General features: G+C 44.5%; 1 protein-coding gene across 1 annotated transcript; it reads right to left on the bottom strand.

The window, feature by feature from the left end:
- Positions 1 to 10,846: 10,846 nt before the first annotated feature.
- Positions 10,847 to 14,962, bottom strand: Cpr49Ah (cuticular protein 49Ah). The gene is made up of 4 exons (XM_069124576.1): positions 14,407 to 14,962; positions 13,388 to 13,569; positions 11,774 to 12,035; positions 10,847 to 11,030 (listed from the first exon to the last, which is right to left on the bottom strand). Exons 1-4 carry the CDS (start codon positions 14,416 to 14,418, stop codon positions 10,932 to 10,934), a joined length of 555 nt encoding a protein of 184 aa, XP_068980677.1. The 5' UTR covers positions 14,419 to 14,962; the 3' UTR covers positions 10,847 to 10,931.
- Between the last annotated feature and the right edge of the window lie 259 nt (positions 14,963 to 15,221).

Below are 15,221 nucleotides of genomic sequence, written 5' to 3'. Positions count from 1 at the left end.
AAATCAGAGGATTTGGAAATACAAATAACTGACTTTATTTCACACACAACAGCTATACATCTATATTACACTCTGAAGAACGTCTTGCACGCACGCTTGTCGCCAACCGACTCTCCAGAATCTTCTAACGGCAGTGTTTTGTCTCAACTAAGACCTGGACGCCCTCTGACCCTTACACACACACTCTCATGTACAGTGTAAATGTATCACTTCCCTAACAAACCACTCCAGACCTCCGTTAGACAAAACGTCCATCCCGTGACCGTGGCTACGTTCGGCGACCAATTGTCAACCTCGAACCCAATCTCGCTATCACAAATCTCGAACAATTGCAACTATGATAAAATCTAGGCTAGAGTACTAGAGGATGTTCCCAAAATTTCCAAGGAAAGGCTTCGGCTTTAATTCTCCGACATATAATTATATAAATTACATATATATGTTGGGTTAGCGTTAGGTTTATGGGAGTGTAACGAATCTTCGTTCGAATTAGCTATCGTTGTTGTACAATAGAGATTATATTTACTGGTATAAATATTGATTCTTACAAAGTTTGACAAATAACCATGGTGATTAAACACTCGAGATGTTAGTGATAATGTTCTCAGGTTCAATAACGAATCTACGTGCTCATATAGCCCCTGCGCGCTCAATACGTCCCATAATGGAGCGATGTGCGGTCGCGTCACACCGCGCCTCGTCGCCGGAGCCGCCGTGACAGGCAGTCCGGTTCCCCTACCAGGCTGCTTCGCGGCCGCGAGGCGCTGAGCTGTCAGCGCCTAACTTTGCACCCCACCGGGGGCGCGGCGGACCTAGTGCGTCTCACCGAAGCGTGCCCATAACCTCTGCCGCGCCCTTGCCGGTCAGTCCTCTCAGGGTGAGAGTACCGCACCATCACCCACTCCACGGCCTCTTTTCGAAGCATGACTTGCTCACAGAAGGAGGTCACGGCCCTCCTCCTTCTTTCGCTCACCAACAATGTCACGAGGATCGTCGGCGGCGAGCGATCCCAAACGATTTCCACGATGAGGTCGTGGCGCGGCCGCGCCCACCCCGGACAGTATTCCAGCGTGTGCTGCGCCGAATCCACACTCGCATCGCAGTGGTGGCAGCGCGCGGTCGCCTCCTTTCCGATTCGGTGCAGATACTCACAGAAGCAACCGTGTCTGGTGAGCACATGCGTCACCCTGTAGGTCAGGAGAGGGCCGCCGCCGTCCAACCAAACGTCCCAGTTTGGACGGACGGCCCCGAGAACCCTTATCCCCGGCGCACCAGCCCTCGTGTCGAGGCTGGCGCGCCATCTGTCGAGCAAAGCTCGCCGAGCCCGAACCCTGACGTCGGCGCCCACCGGGCCCGCCCCGCCCGACAGAACCCGAGTGTGGAGATAAATCTCATGACACCTCAGGGCCTGCAATTCGAACGGGATAAACCCGGCGAGCACCGCCGCTGCCGCCGCCGAAATGGTGCGGAAGCCCTTCACTACCCCGATGGCCACCGTCCTGTGCAGCCTCCTGACCACTAGGAGACTGCGACGGTTGGTCATCAGGTCCTCCGCCCAGATCGGAGCTCCGTAGAGGAGCATCGATCGCACACGTCGGCGTACAGCCGGCGCAGTTCGACGTCGGGCCCGCCCAGCCGAGGCAGCAGACGTCCTAAGGCGTTCGCCGTCGCCTCAACAGACGGCGTCAGGCGCTCGAAGTGAGCGCCGAAGGTCTAGTGGCTGTCGAGGGTCAGGCACAGATACTTCATGCTGGTGCCGACCCCGATCTCAGCCCCTTCCAACCTCAGGAGGTAACCCGCTGGAGGCGTCCGGTGATCGGCCTTGCGGCAAAACCACATTGCCTCGGACTTCTCAGGGGACACCCTCAGTCCCAATCCCTTGATTTCGGCGACCATGCAGGCCACCGCCTGCTCCGCCAGGCGGACGGTTCTACCCCATGCCGTGCCCCAGACCAGCACCAACGTGTCGTCGGCGTAGCACGCCAGTGCAGAGTTCGGAGGCATCGGCGTCCGAAGCACGTGTCGTAAGCGATGTTCCACAACAACGGGCCCAACACCGAACCTTGCGGGACCCCGCGGTGTACAGCACTCCCGGTCACCCCGCAGCCCCAGACGGTGTAGACAATACTCCGGTCCCGGAGGAACGCCCGGACCACATCCCGCAAATACGCGGGTACCCGATGAAATTCTGGGGCCCGGCCTATCCTGTCCCAGGGGATGCTGTTGTAGGCGTTGACCACGTCCAGCGACACGGCCAACGCCACGTAAACACGCCGCTCGGCCCCCTCGACAAGGGAGCGGACACGGGCGGGCAGCCACCACTCTCTCCAGCAGCTTGCCCGCCTCGTGCAAAAGGCACACCGGCCGCAAGGCGGAAGGCGAGTCCGGAGAGCGCCCCGGCTTCGGCAGCAGGACCATCCGCCCCTCCTTCCACGAAGTGGGGAATTCACCTCGAGACAGGCATCCGTCGAACAGACGCATTAGTCTTGGGGCCAAGACCCCGGAGCCCTCTCGACGGCCCCGGCCAGTTCTTCCTCGGTGACCCTCGATTCCGGGCTCCAACTTCCCGCAGTGACCCGTGGTTCTTCTTCCAGCGGTTGAGACTCCTGCTCCTCCTCTTCGGTAAAGCTGCCAACTCCCTCGTTCGCTGCTCCCGGGAACAGGGTGCCGACGACCTCCTCCAGGAACCGAGGGTCCATGCTCTCCGTTAAGAGAGGCGCCCATGGACGGAGTTCGTTCAATACCATCTTGTAAGGGCGCTCCCAGGGATCAGAGTCGAGGCTGGGGGAAGCTCGTCCCAGGCTCGCCTCTTCGCCTCCTTGATGGCTCGTTGCAGGGCCCTCCGCGCTTCGCGGTAGGCCTCATATAGACGAGTCACAGTGCCTTCGTCCTCCCGCCGTCTACGGCGGGATCTGGTGTACTAGCGCCGAGCGTGGATGAACGCCTCGCGGAGACGAGCGATCTCCTCGGACCACCAGTACACAGCGCCGGCGCGACGCGGCGCTCCGGACCGTGGCCTACACGAATCACAGATCGCGTGCATGTCGCGCCACAGCCGGGTTGCTCCCGCTTCCGCGTCCTCGTCGGACGGGGATTCTTCCAACCAAGCCACGGCTATAGCGGCCGCCGCCATGAAGTCCTCGTCGCGGCGGGTCACCGCCCACCGCGGGAATTTTCTTCTCCTTCCCGGTGGGCTGATGGGCCCGCGTGCACCCGACGAACGGTCGCCCATCGCGCCGCCAACCGCCACCTCCATTAAGATGTAGAGGTTGTCCGAGGGGGTCTCCTCCGGGGAGACCTCCCAACCGGAAACGCGGCGGGATGCGGCGGGGTTTGCCCATGTGAGGTCCACTATGGACTCGCCCCGCCACGCCACGCACGTGCTGGACGACCCCCGGTTCATAAGCCGGAGGTCGAGTGCGGCCGCCCTTTTCCTGTACGTCGCGCCCCCTTCATTTGGTCCTGCGGGAGACCCACGCCGTTGAGTGGGCGTTGAAGTCCCCGAGGACCAATGACGGGCAGGCGCCCAAACGTCTCGTGCAAGCCGTGGGTCCGTCCAGAAAGGAGGCATATTCTGTCCAGCTGATGTTGGGCGACACGTAGACGGCCACCACGGCCAGGTCGCCCCATTTCACGGCCACGAAGCCCCGTCCCCGCTCAATCACCGAGCAGGAAGGGCTTCCCGCAATCCCAGTCCAGAATATGGCGACTGAGCCGATCCGATCCCCAGCGCCTCGTGACGCGTCGGGAATGCTGTACGGCTCGGCCACCGCCGCCAGAGCAATCCGCCGCTCTGTCAGGCTCTGAAACATTAAGTCCCGAGAGCGGCGGGAGCGGCTAAGATTGCCCTGCAGGAGCATTTGTCCTCCTCCTCTTCTTCCGCTCACGTCGGGGAAGGCTCCGTCTCCATAGCCTCCTTCGGGCCGTTCCCCTCGCAGTCGTTGTGTCCGACTTCTCCATCCTCTCTTCTGTCCTTCGTGGGGTCAGTTGACGGCGGTATTGTTTCCTTCCTCGTCATCGCATCTCCACCGTCGCCTGGATTAGTCCTTGTTTCCTGTGCGGCCCTCCTCTTACGGGCAGGCGGTTTGCATGCCGCTGATTCCATACGGTGCGACGCGGGCAGTCCCAGGTCCGCGCACATCGGACACGTGGGTACTCGCACCGAGCAGTCCCTGGCGCGATGTCCTTCCGCCCCGCATCGGTAGCAGCGCTCCGACCGGTCGGCCGTCGATGTGCAGTCCCGCCGCACGTGACCCGACTCCATGCTCCTGAAGCATTGCAGTCGGCGCGCAGGGAGAGGGGAAACCCTCGCTGCTGACCAACATATGTTGATCCTACCTCCTGGGCCGGCATCTCTTCCTCTGCTGATTCTCCTGGCCGCTGTCAGCGGGCAGCGTAGCCATGCCGACCCGATGCCCCGAGAAGCGGAGCGTATAACTCCCACGTTGACCTCGTCGGCGTGGCAGCCCCCGGCCTCAGCAACGGCGGCTGCCACCTCCTCCGCGGTGACCGAGTCCTCCAGTCCGGTCACTCTTAGTTCGGCCGTCCTTCGCGGGACGGTTACCTTGGCGGGCAAATCCTTTAGCGTGGTCGCCATCCGCTCGGCCAGTCGCGATGCTTTGCTTCCAGCGTCGTGGCCTGGGATTTCGAACAGCAGCTCCCCCGTGATCGCCCTCCTCGGTCTTAACTCCGTGATGTCGAGTTCGGAAAGCTTGACTTCTCTCTTCACCACTGACATCGCATCTCTGTACGTGAAGCCCGAGCCGTCCCTCACGGTGAGCGATACCGCGGCCCACCGTGGGGAAGGCCCGGCACTTTCTCGCTGTGAGCGTCCCGCCCGCTAGCGTTGTGTTTCTTTCCTGACCCGATAGCTCCGAGCCCATTGCCGCTGCCTGCTGCTCGCATGAATTCCCTTCCCGTGTGTGGGCGCACCGGAGGCCGAGCGGCCGCCTCCGCGAAAGTCCTTGCCCTCGTTCCGCCGCTTCCGGTCGCCGTCCAGGGCGCCAAGGCCCCTATTCGCAATGTCGACGACGGAAGAGACGACGATACCCGTCCCTTGGTTCTTGCGTCTTCGGTCGGCGCATGGATCGTTGGGAGAGGTTGCACCGTGGGCTTCCTTTTTTTTCGCCTCGCTCTTCCTCTTCTTCCTCCTACCACAGTGGTGAATCCTGTCTCGTCGGCTGACGACTCCATGGTCGACCGCGGGGTGTCTCCCGTCGACCGCAATCGTGCTTGTACGATTCCTGCGGCGACTCCAGCATCCGTAGCCGGGGGAATTGCCCCCCCCCGGCATTATTTTTTGCCGACATTCCTCCAACTTGCGGAGGAACAGGATCTTGAAATCTTCTAGTGGATCTCGAGGTCCTGGACCACCGAATCTATCCGTTCCCTCAGTATGTGTTTTACATGTATTACGTGTATTACTCCTCGACCCGTCGGGACAGCGGAGTCGGCGCGACGCTAACCAGGGGTGTGGGGGAGGTGGGGTAGGGGGACCCATAACCATTCCCGTTGGGGCCCGGGGAGCATTTTCTTCTGTCCTCCTCGTAGAGGTGATCCCCACCTCTTGTCCTTTGCCGTCGTTGTTATCAACTTTGGCTGTCCTCTCCGTGCGATCCTTGGTCAGTCGTTCCACCGTCTCTTGGAGACGACTGACCTCTCCCTCCAGAAAGCGCACCCTCCTTCGCAGGTATGCTACGTCCTCCTCTTCCTGATTGTGGGTCGGTTCCGCTTCTTTCACGGTCGCTTGTTTGTCGACCGGTCCAGTCCTCACTTCGTCCCTCCGCATGTCGTCGTCGCCGCCGGCACCGCGGATGGTAGAGACGGCGGCGGCCACGGTGGCAGCCTCGGCGTCGGTATCGGTGTCGGTATCCGTCCCGCACCTCACGCCCCTGTTCTTCCTTTTACCGGGAGCCGAAAGTAGCGCGGAGTCCGGATCCCCCGCGGGCGCGTCACCCCGCCGTGTGCGACGTCCCGCGCCACAGCCGCGGCCGTTGGCGGCGGAGGCGGTGTTTTCTGGTGTTGGCCGGTGTTGGTGGACTCGGCAATCCTGCGGTACGACCGCTTGCCGAGTGTGCCCGCGACGGTCGAATAGGAAGAGCATGACGACGTTTCGTCGTCGGATCTCAACCCCCCGCCGCCGCTTCCCACCCCGCGAAGGTCCCGGGCCGATGGTCAAAACGTCGGGTTCCTCCGACCCTCTCCGAGACTCCTCAGTTCGTGAGTCCTCTTCGCCAAACGCATGAGCGTGTCCAGGGGCCTGGCGGCCCACCCCCGGACGGCCACGGTTGCTCGATGACGACGCAGCGGGGACTGCTTTACAACCCGCGGCTGCGCCGATACTGGGGTATCCCTCCCCTGCAGCGTAATCGATTCTTCGATTCGTTTTTCTCTCCATTGTTATTAGTTATTCGAGAAATTGCCGAGGTCGTCAACAAGGGTATCCATCCTGGTGCCACTCACATGAAGGTGAGGTGAGTGGTCTTGGCGGATACGGGCCCACCAACTTCTCCGAGGTTCTCCGCACCGGATCGGCAAACTGGCGGGGGCCAAAGGCGCCGACCAGTCACCGTCCGGCTATAGATACGCCCTGAAAACCCGTAGCCGCCTCGTGCTCCCCAGTCGGGCGACCTAGAGCCGCTCCATCGCCGTCCCAACGGACCGCGACTAGAAGGAGCGACAGCGCTAGGGGCAATGCCCCCGCCCTAACGCTAAATTATTATTATTAGAACAGCGAAGTGTCCATGAGAATTTCTCCACGTACAAAAAAAAAAGGCAGACCCGCGTAGAGCTGACATTGCTCCTGATCGGGGTTTGTTTGTTAATACAACGTGTGTCCCACAATATTGGCACTTCTCTGTTAGGTAAAAACGTTCATCCCGTGACCGTGGCTACGTTCGGCGACCGGTTGTGTCACCTCGAGCCCAAGGCCACCGTCACAAATCTCGGGAAAACATAATAGGATTGAATCATAACAACTATTTCTACGTTTTACCATTTAAAAACAGTTATAATAAATAGTCTAGACTAAAGTATTGGGGATCATCCCAAAAATTCCAGAAGAAAGGCCCCGATGTCCCGTCATCTCCGACATATATAATACATTTCATTAAACTTTTTATTATTTTCCATTACACGAACAATATGACAAATAGAGTTACTTATTATAGTTATGATAAAAAAAGTATTAATTTAAGAGCTAGTTAAATTTAAATATTGCAAATTCCTATTAGTAAATGTTACTGTGCCATATGCGCTGAGGCTCGAGCGGCGTAGGAAGCCGGCAAGAGTATTTTATGAAATACAGTTACAAATGTACGGTTGTAATGCAGGGACGAAGCTAACGCAAAATAGGAACACAGGAGGTTCGTAAATGAACCGGATTCGAGGACGGAGCAAGCGAACCAAATATACCAGATCAAAAATGAAGATTAAAATGTTACTTAAAGATTTTAATGGTTATTTCGAATCTGAAGTAGTGTTTGAAGAATTAAAAAGAGTACAACCTGGTAGTGTTCAATTCTCCTCTGTTCAACGTTTTTCAACAAAATGGTCAGCACGAGAAAGTAGACTTCTCCCAATATAATATATTGTGCAGTTAGTGTCAAAAGGAAATATTTCTAATCTCCAACATATTAAATTTTGTATATATTCTATTGTCTCATGGAGATCCCTCAAAAATATAAATAACGTACAATGTAAAAATTGTCGGAAGGTCGGTCATTCAACGTCATGCTGCAATCGCTGATATAGACATGTGTAATGTGTGAAATATAGTGTTGTAATGTAATTAAAAGTAATTAAGTGAAATGTAATTAAAAATAGCAATGACATCCCAACCAGCATCCTACAGAGGATAAGAAAAGTATTTCGAATTAAAGAAATAAACCAAAAGAGACGAGCTCTCACAAAGTAATGACCGCCCAGAATGTTAATTCAAAAGGCATTGACATCGGAAGGAATCGTCTTGATATCTACGGATAAGAAACGCATCCAAATTTTATCTTTTCCAGACTGAGTCTTCTATAATGTTCGACTTTTATCTTGATTTCTGACTTATTACCTCAGTCTGCAAATCATTACTTCCTATCGTACCGAACCACTTGTACAAACATTTTCTCAATAACTTTAGTGCCTTCTTACATATTTCACCGTGTTCAGTCCACCTGTGTTAATATTATATTTCTGTATTTTAAAAGACCTAAGCACTCAATGAATTTCTTTAATTGCATCTACATATTTCCTACAGCTGGCTATTCGAAACAGATTGAAGAGATTGGATTGTGAATCAAAATCTAAATTAAAATTGCGTGATAAACGTCAGAAGCATGTGTAGAGTCATATGTGCACTATGTTTCAATTTGTTAAGAGAAATACTTACACACCTGACAACGACGCATCGATCTCATTCGCTAACGCTAACTGTATGGCCCTAAGACGCATTTATCAATTATGGAGGAACGAAAGAAAAGAACATGACCTTCCGACACTTGCGCAGAGTCACGGGCGCCATCTACCAATCATCAATCGCGGTGGTCGAATACATTATTCACTTCCGTCAAATACACAATACATTTCGTGCAAGTGAGTGTACATGTAAATACTATACTATGTAATGTTTAATATTCAATGATTTGTGTATTGTATGCGTTGTGTGCATAACATACGTTGTGTGCATAACATACGTTGTGTTTGTTACTTTATTTCTTTGTTATTATGTGAGAAATTTCTTGAATCGACATTAATCTTTTCCATTTGGAAATTGCATAAAGTGGGTTTTAATACTTTTTTATAGATTTATCAATGGACAGGTTTAATGTTTCTTCTTATACAAGGTAAACCGTCCTACGTGTTTTGTTGGATTGATTGTAGGTAAGAATTACTGCACCTTCCATCGCTTGGATTGATGTATATTCGTTCGTGTAAGAAACTTTGCCCAACCTCGGGGGTACTTTAATTGATTTCGAACAAAGTCTCAAATACAGTTTTCGATTCTCATTACTTAAACTTTTTATCGTTTTCATGCAAACACAGGAAAAAAAAAATAAAAATTAATATATTTATTAAACTAACAGTTTTTCGATATAAGTAGGTTAATAATTTTTTATAGAGAATCTCAAGCTGCATCGATTAATGTATTAAAAAGTATATGAATCCATTCAGAAGAAACAAAGTTTACCTCCGCATAACGTTTACGTGTCCACCTACAGAAAAGCTAATAGCATCGAAATATTTCTTCTTAAAATCACTCAACTTTCATCTCAAACATTTTTCGATATAACTAATAGCATGGAAAATATTTCATCTTAAATTCTTAGGTGGTTCATCTTGTATATATGTATGTATTTAATAACAATTCTATAAGAGTAGAAAACAACATATCTTAATGTAGACGATATTCAAAATGATGTTTATCGGTTGCAATATAGTTGCATAGACGACAAATTAGTCACTGTTAAATAAAATTGGACTGTTATTTCCCTTTAATATCTCTTTGATTTAGCTGGAAGAAAATATTTTCACAAAATCTTACTATACATAATCATCTTATAACTCTCTTTCAGCTGTGTTATATCTACCAGACAAAAGAGTTTCCGAGCGATCCACTAACAACAGAATAATCTGAGCTGATCACGTTTCGTGGATCATCCTGTATATTCCATTTGTTAAATGTCACAAATATAACCGTTCGCATATTTTTTTGTACCTGTGTAAGTAAGTATTTGTATTTCTACATTCCGTTACGGATTAATTACATAATTCGTAATGTGAAATTCTTAAACAAATAAATTCATTTTCAATAAATATTTACTTTTATACGCATTTTGCAATGGTAAAATAGCAGGAAACGTTCAATTTCTACAAAATTAGCATTTTCCTAATGAGAAAAAGCAAGATATACAATAATACAAAGATTCAAAGTTGCTTCCCTATGTAGCATTATAAATAAATGGCCACGAATGTAAATACATATCGAGAAACATGTATACATAGCTTGAAATATATCAATAGTTCTGAAAGTAATAAATTTAATAAAAATGTACTCTGACTAACATGGTACATCATTCAATTTCAATTATAAAACTATCTAACTGTTTATTTCGCTATTTAACATAATAATCAAAAGACTATTACCACGGGCGAGATGCTAGTTTATAGTGTTAATTTGAATTGGATGTTGATATGTCTATTTTCTTAAAATTCGTTAGATGATCATACTGCTGAATGTAATTCGTCTATTTCGACGAAATTTATAACAAGGATCCAAAGAAACAGTTGCCTTAAACATTTTTTGAAAAAAGATCATTCAGTAAGAAGTAATTTTTGTTCAAATGGAAGCCAATATTAGCCAAAATCTTTTAACGAAGGATATTAACTCTCATACCACAACTTCAAAATTTATCGTATAATAGTTATGATGTCTGATTCATAGCCTTTGTTCTAACAAGCAAAAAAATAATTTCAACATGGACAGTCAGAAATGTCTTTGAAATCTTGCAAAATGTAGATGATAAAAAGAAGTTTACAGAGTCCATCCAGATTCCAACCTAGATTAGAACAAAGTATGATTTAATAAAAAGTATAAAAAATAAAATCTATGTTAAATTAATTTTATAGGTGGAAATAGTATTCCCCATCTAAGATAAATGTCAAACGAACATTTATTATTTTATATGTAGATATTTTTATTACCTTCCTTTAAACATCATCGATCAACGAAGCTTTTAATTGGTTTGCTACTCAACTATTTTACTCTACAATTATTACTTTTTTAATATTTGAGATTGTTAATAACGACAAAGGAAAGCACATTTACATATTTACATATTATTAAATTTATTTTATTAAAATAGTCTTAATTTAAGGACTTAATCGTTTGTTTTTATACTACATGTAGAACGTATCTCAACAATGTTTATTTTTTATTTACTTCATTTCCGAAATTTTCTATCATAATTATCTCGCCGCTCGATTTGCTGATTCAAGGGTTGCTGTTGTCCCTTTTGAGCTGCTTCACGCGCATCTGCTTCCTGGAATATAGTAATAATGCTATTACTCTCAACTCGTTATATCAATTAATTGCAAGACATATAACTTTACTCTAAATTAGTAATTGAAAAAAATATATTTGCGTTATGTTTCCTTATTCGCGACGTTTCAATATTATTATGTATGATTACATCCTCTTACGCGTACTCGCTATATAGGATATTATGTAATTGGTAGTATTACTGGGAAGAAAGTTCTGCGATTTAGTTCTACGATTTCGTAATTCTACATGAAAAAGTAAATCGAGGACACAGAATAAGATTTTGTTATACGAGATATTCTTCTCGAAATAATCGATACCACGTACATGCTTTTACTTTCTCATTTCATTTAACACTCAACGTGATAAACTAATTAAGAAAGCTTATGTTTGCAAATTACGATATTGAGGATATATAGTCTGGCATGCAGTAACGATATTTAATGTTTATTCAAATGATATTTGTTTCGTGTTTCATGTACTTGAGAAGCGTATAAACCCGCGTTATGAAAGTATTTCTAAATCTATTTCTATACAATAGGCTTGAATATACGCATATTATCTCATCTGTTAAACTAATAATTCGTATAATTAACATATGCACTCTTGTTAAATATTTTCTTCGAATAAGAATGAAGATAAAGAGATACAGATATATCGGATATTGGAATACACGGAGACGCGTCAGAGCGAATGGAGTAAAAAATCAGAAAGTGAAAAAAGGAAAAATCGTGGGACGTGTACCTCTTGCTGACGAATGCCTGCAAAGATGAGGTCGAGGCCTTTCTGAATCTCTTCGCTGACTGGCGGTGGCGTGGGAATGTGATCTCCGGTCGCGTGAAAGCCAGTCTCGTCGGCCGTATAATGGATGGTGATCAGCTTCCCTTCGGGACTCGTGTATGAGAAGCTTCCTTGTTGGACCAACGCTTCTCCTTGTTCCTCGCCTTCGCCTACTTTCTTAATGTAACCGCTCTCCTCAGCGATAATATTGTTTCCCGTTTCATAGCTATGAATAATTTATTCACATCAGATTTCAAATCACATTCTTTTGGATTACACCTCCTCTTAAAATGCATACCCGTCGTTATTGTTTTGTGTTGAAATAGAGCTTTCACTTACGAATACATTTTTAAATCTCTATTCTACTGTACTGTAAGAAAATAAATAACTAATATACATACATAAAAATTGCTACTTTTGTCGAGAGTGCTACAAACTAACCAAATTTTGATTCATAGAATCTATATCTTGAACTCGATTTAATCGTCAAACTATACTATACACATAGATGATTATACGTCATTTAAACGGTTTTATTTCAAAATTGCAAATATTAATTCAAATTATTTTCGTATCACGTTGTAAATATGTTATCGTAAAATTTACACTTACACAAGCTTAAAGATTGTGATAAATTTCGATTCTTTATTCTTATTATACATATGTTGTATGTATTTAGTGCATCATACATGTATCATACATGTTGTATGCAATAATATATCTCTTTAAATGTAGAATGAAAAATGCTTACATAATTAATGAAGAGTGAATGTGAAAATCTCAATTGAAGTAAAACCTTTTCCAACTTGCATATCTCCGTATGCATACGGAGATAATATCATATTTAATATCACTTCGAACTGTAATTATTTAAATATTAATCAATAATAAACATTTAATTATTATTGCGTATAATACTTAATCCGAAATTGTCTAATTTTAAATAACTAGTATCGAATACAGGAAAGTAGAAATGAAATATTTCTTCAAGTTGCACAAGCAAGTTCAAATACGATATTTCACAACTTTGCTAAGTATAATTATTTTTACTATAGTATAACTATTTTGCTAAGCATAATATTCAGTATAATAAAATATAAATAAAATGTACTGCGTAAAAAGGTGTCATACAATACTTTATCATTTCTATTATTTATCTAACTTTCAACGTTTTATTGATTTATAAGTTTCGTGAAGTATTTCAAGTATAATCGTAAATAAAAGAAATAATCATAAAACGTAAAATAATAAAAGTAATGCAAGAAAGTAATAATTTAATAAATCTAAATTATGTAAATTTCATTGTATTTGTGCGTTACTAAACGCCATGATGACGCAACGTTTTATTACTATTAAAATACATTAAACATCAACAAAAACTATAACTATACTATACATCAACAAAAACTATAACTAAAACTATAATTGAAAGAGATTCTTCTATGTCGAACACACACATATGTATAAGTATTTTCTATTTTAAACTGCAGACTTAAATGCATATGACTGGAGTTGTATGCAATAAACGAACAACATATTAACTCATCGACACAAGAAGGTAATTAACAATTGCGATACCTAGCTTTATAAGTTCCATCGTGCTCTTGCTGTTTATTCCAATGTAAAATTGGAATAGGCGTGGTCGTCAATGGACCTCTCCTTTCGTCAGTCGGAGGATTCGATCTATCCTCGTGGTAATTGTTACGAGCATTGTAATTTGAATCTTGCGCTGCTGCTAATCCCACAACTATCGCTATTACCTAACAAAGAGAATCTTTAGTTAGTCAACCTAGTCAACGTAACTATATTTAGCACTCTTATATTTAACAAATGTCATATTGTCTATCGACAGACGAAGCATTGATAAAAATGGAAGTCCGTGATCGTCACCATCCACGTAGTGTTAGTGAGATGAGTGAAAGTAAGATGCCAATGCGGGTCATTTAACTCCTGACCTACGACGGGTTTGCGGACTCGTCGTCGATTTCGTTTGCTTGGTATTCTTCACAGTTGCTCGTGTCGTAACACAGATTAAAGATCATCCTACTTGTAATTCGAATTTTCAAAAATAATATATACGTTACTTTCGCATGCAAAATGCATACTATAAATATAATAACTTTCTGGAAGAGAAACGACCCGACGACTCAAAATGCATTTGCTTTTTGCTCCTAGTGATTCACGTTTCTAATATAAATTATTATTTGATTTAATAGTAGGCGCAATTATCCTTTCGTTAGTTAAGTGCCGATTTCTGATAATATCAATCGACATTTTCGTCAATTTAAAAAGTACGTGACCGTAACTCGGAAGATCAATAACAGTTTAAATATCTGGTGATTCAACTAACGAAGGATTCGTATTGGTTGATCACCGAACATCGATCATCGATAATAAGAATTTTAGCACTACAATTTCGTTTAATCTTAACGACAACATATATATTGACAAGACAAATTATGTTGTACGAACACCATTTAAAAAAGAACATTATTAATAAAAATATTTCAGCTGTATTATATTGGTTTAGAGTTATACAGAACGTGAACGAGTGCAAACGTAAAAATTAAAAAAAAAGAACGTAAAAAATTACTTACAATTATTTTCATCTTGATAAAGGAAACACTTTTGAATGAAGAAGATGAGTACTATTACATCCAATCGTTTATGATCCTAAGGAAATAAGGAATTCACCTTTTATACTCTCACCTCATCCCCACTCAACAAGTGATGGATCTCTAAAGATGTTCCACGTAGTTTGTAACAACGATCTTTACATACATGCTATCTTATGCATGTGTGTAACGATACCATTTATTACCGTTTTACGCACCCCTTTAACCACTCCTTCCTTGTCCCTTTTTGCAAGGAAAATCAGAATAATCACCAGCACTATTAAAATATTAATTAATTATAAATTTCTATCACTTGGATAGATAAAATTTATGTCTATTATTACAGTTACATACATGAAAGTTACATCAAATAGTGTTTCCCCTTTATCAGTTGTATTTTATTTATATTATATCTATAATTTAAATAATTGTCTCGGTACAAAATAAGTATTATAGCAATATTAGCGACGTTAATATCTGCTTTTTGTATCTAATATATATCTTTTTAAGACATAATTACAACGTTAATTTTTAATATTAAACACACACACACACACACATATATATATATATATATATATATATATATATATATATATAATTATATATATTTTATAATGTAATTACATACAGATAAAGATTTCACTTTTTGAGAAAAATTTAGAGCAAGAATATTGCGATAACAATAATGTAACAATTTGAGATTATGCGCTTAGTAGTATTTAAATTTCAGCCTATTGCATCATATGTACAGTCACGACTATCTAAATCATTTCTAAAGCGTAAATCAATAGAAA

Source organism: Bombus flavifrons, chromosome 12, assembly GCF_040668555.2.
Source record: "Bombus flavifrons isolate JBK064 chromosome 12, iyBomFlav1_principal, whole genome shotgun sequence".
NCBI lineage: Eukaryota > Metazoa > Arthropoda > Insecta > Hymenoptera > Apidae > Bombus > Bombus flavifrons.
The sequence above is the reverse complement of the archived record's forward strand: the minus strand, read 5'-3'. Positions and strand labels throughout refer to the sequence as shown.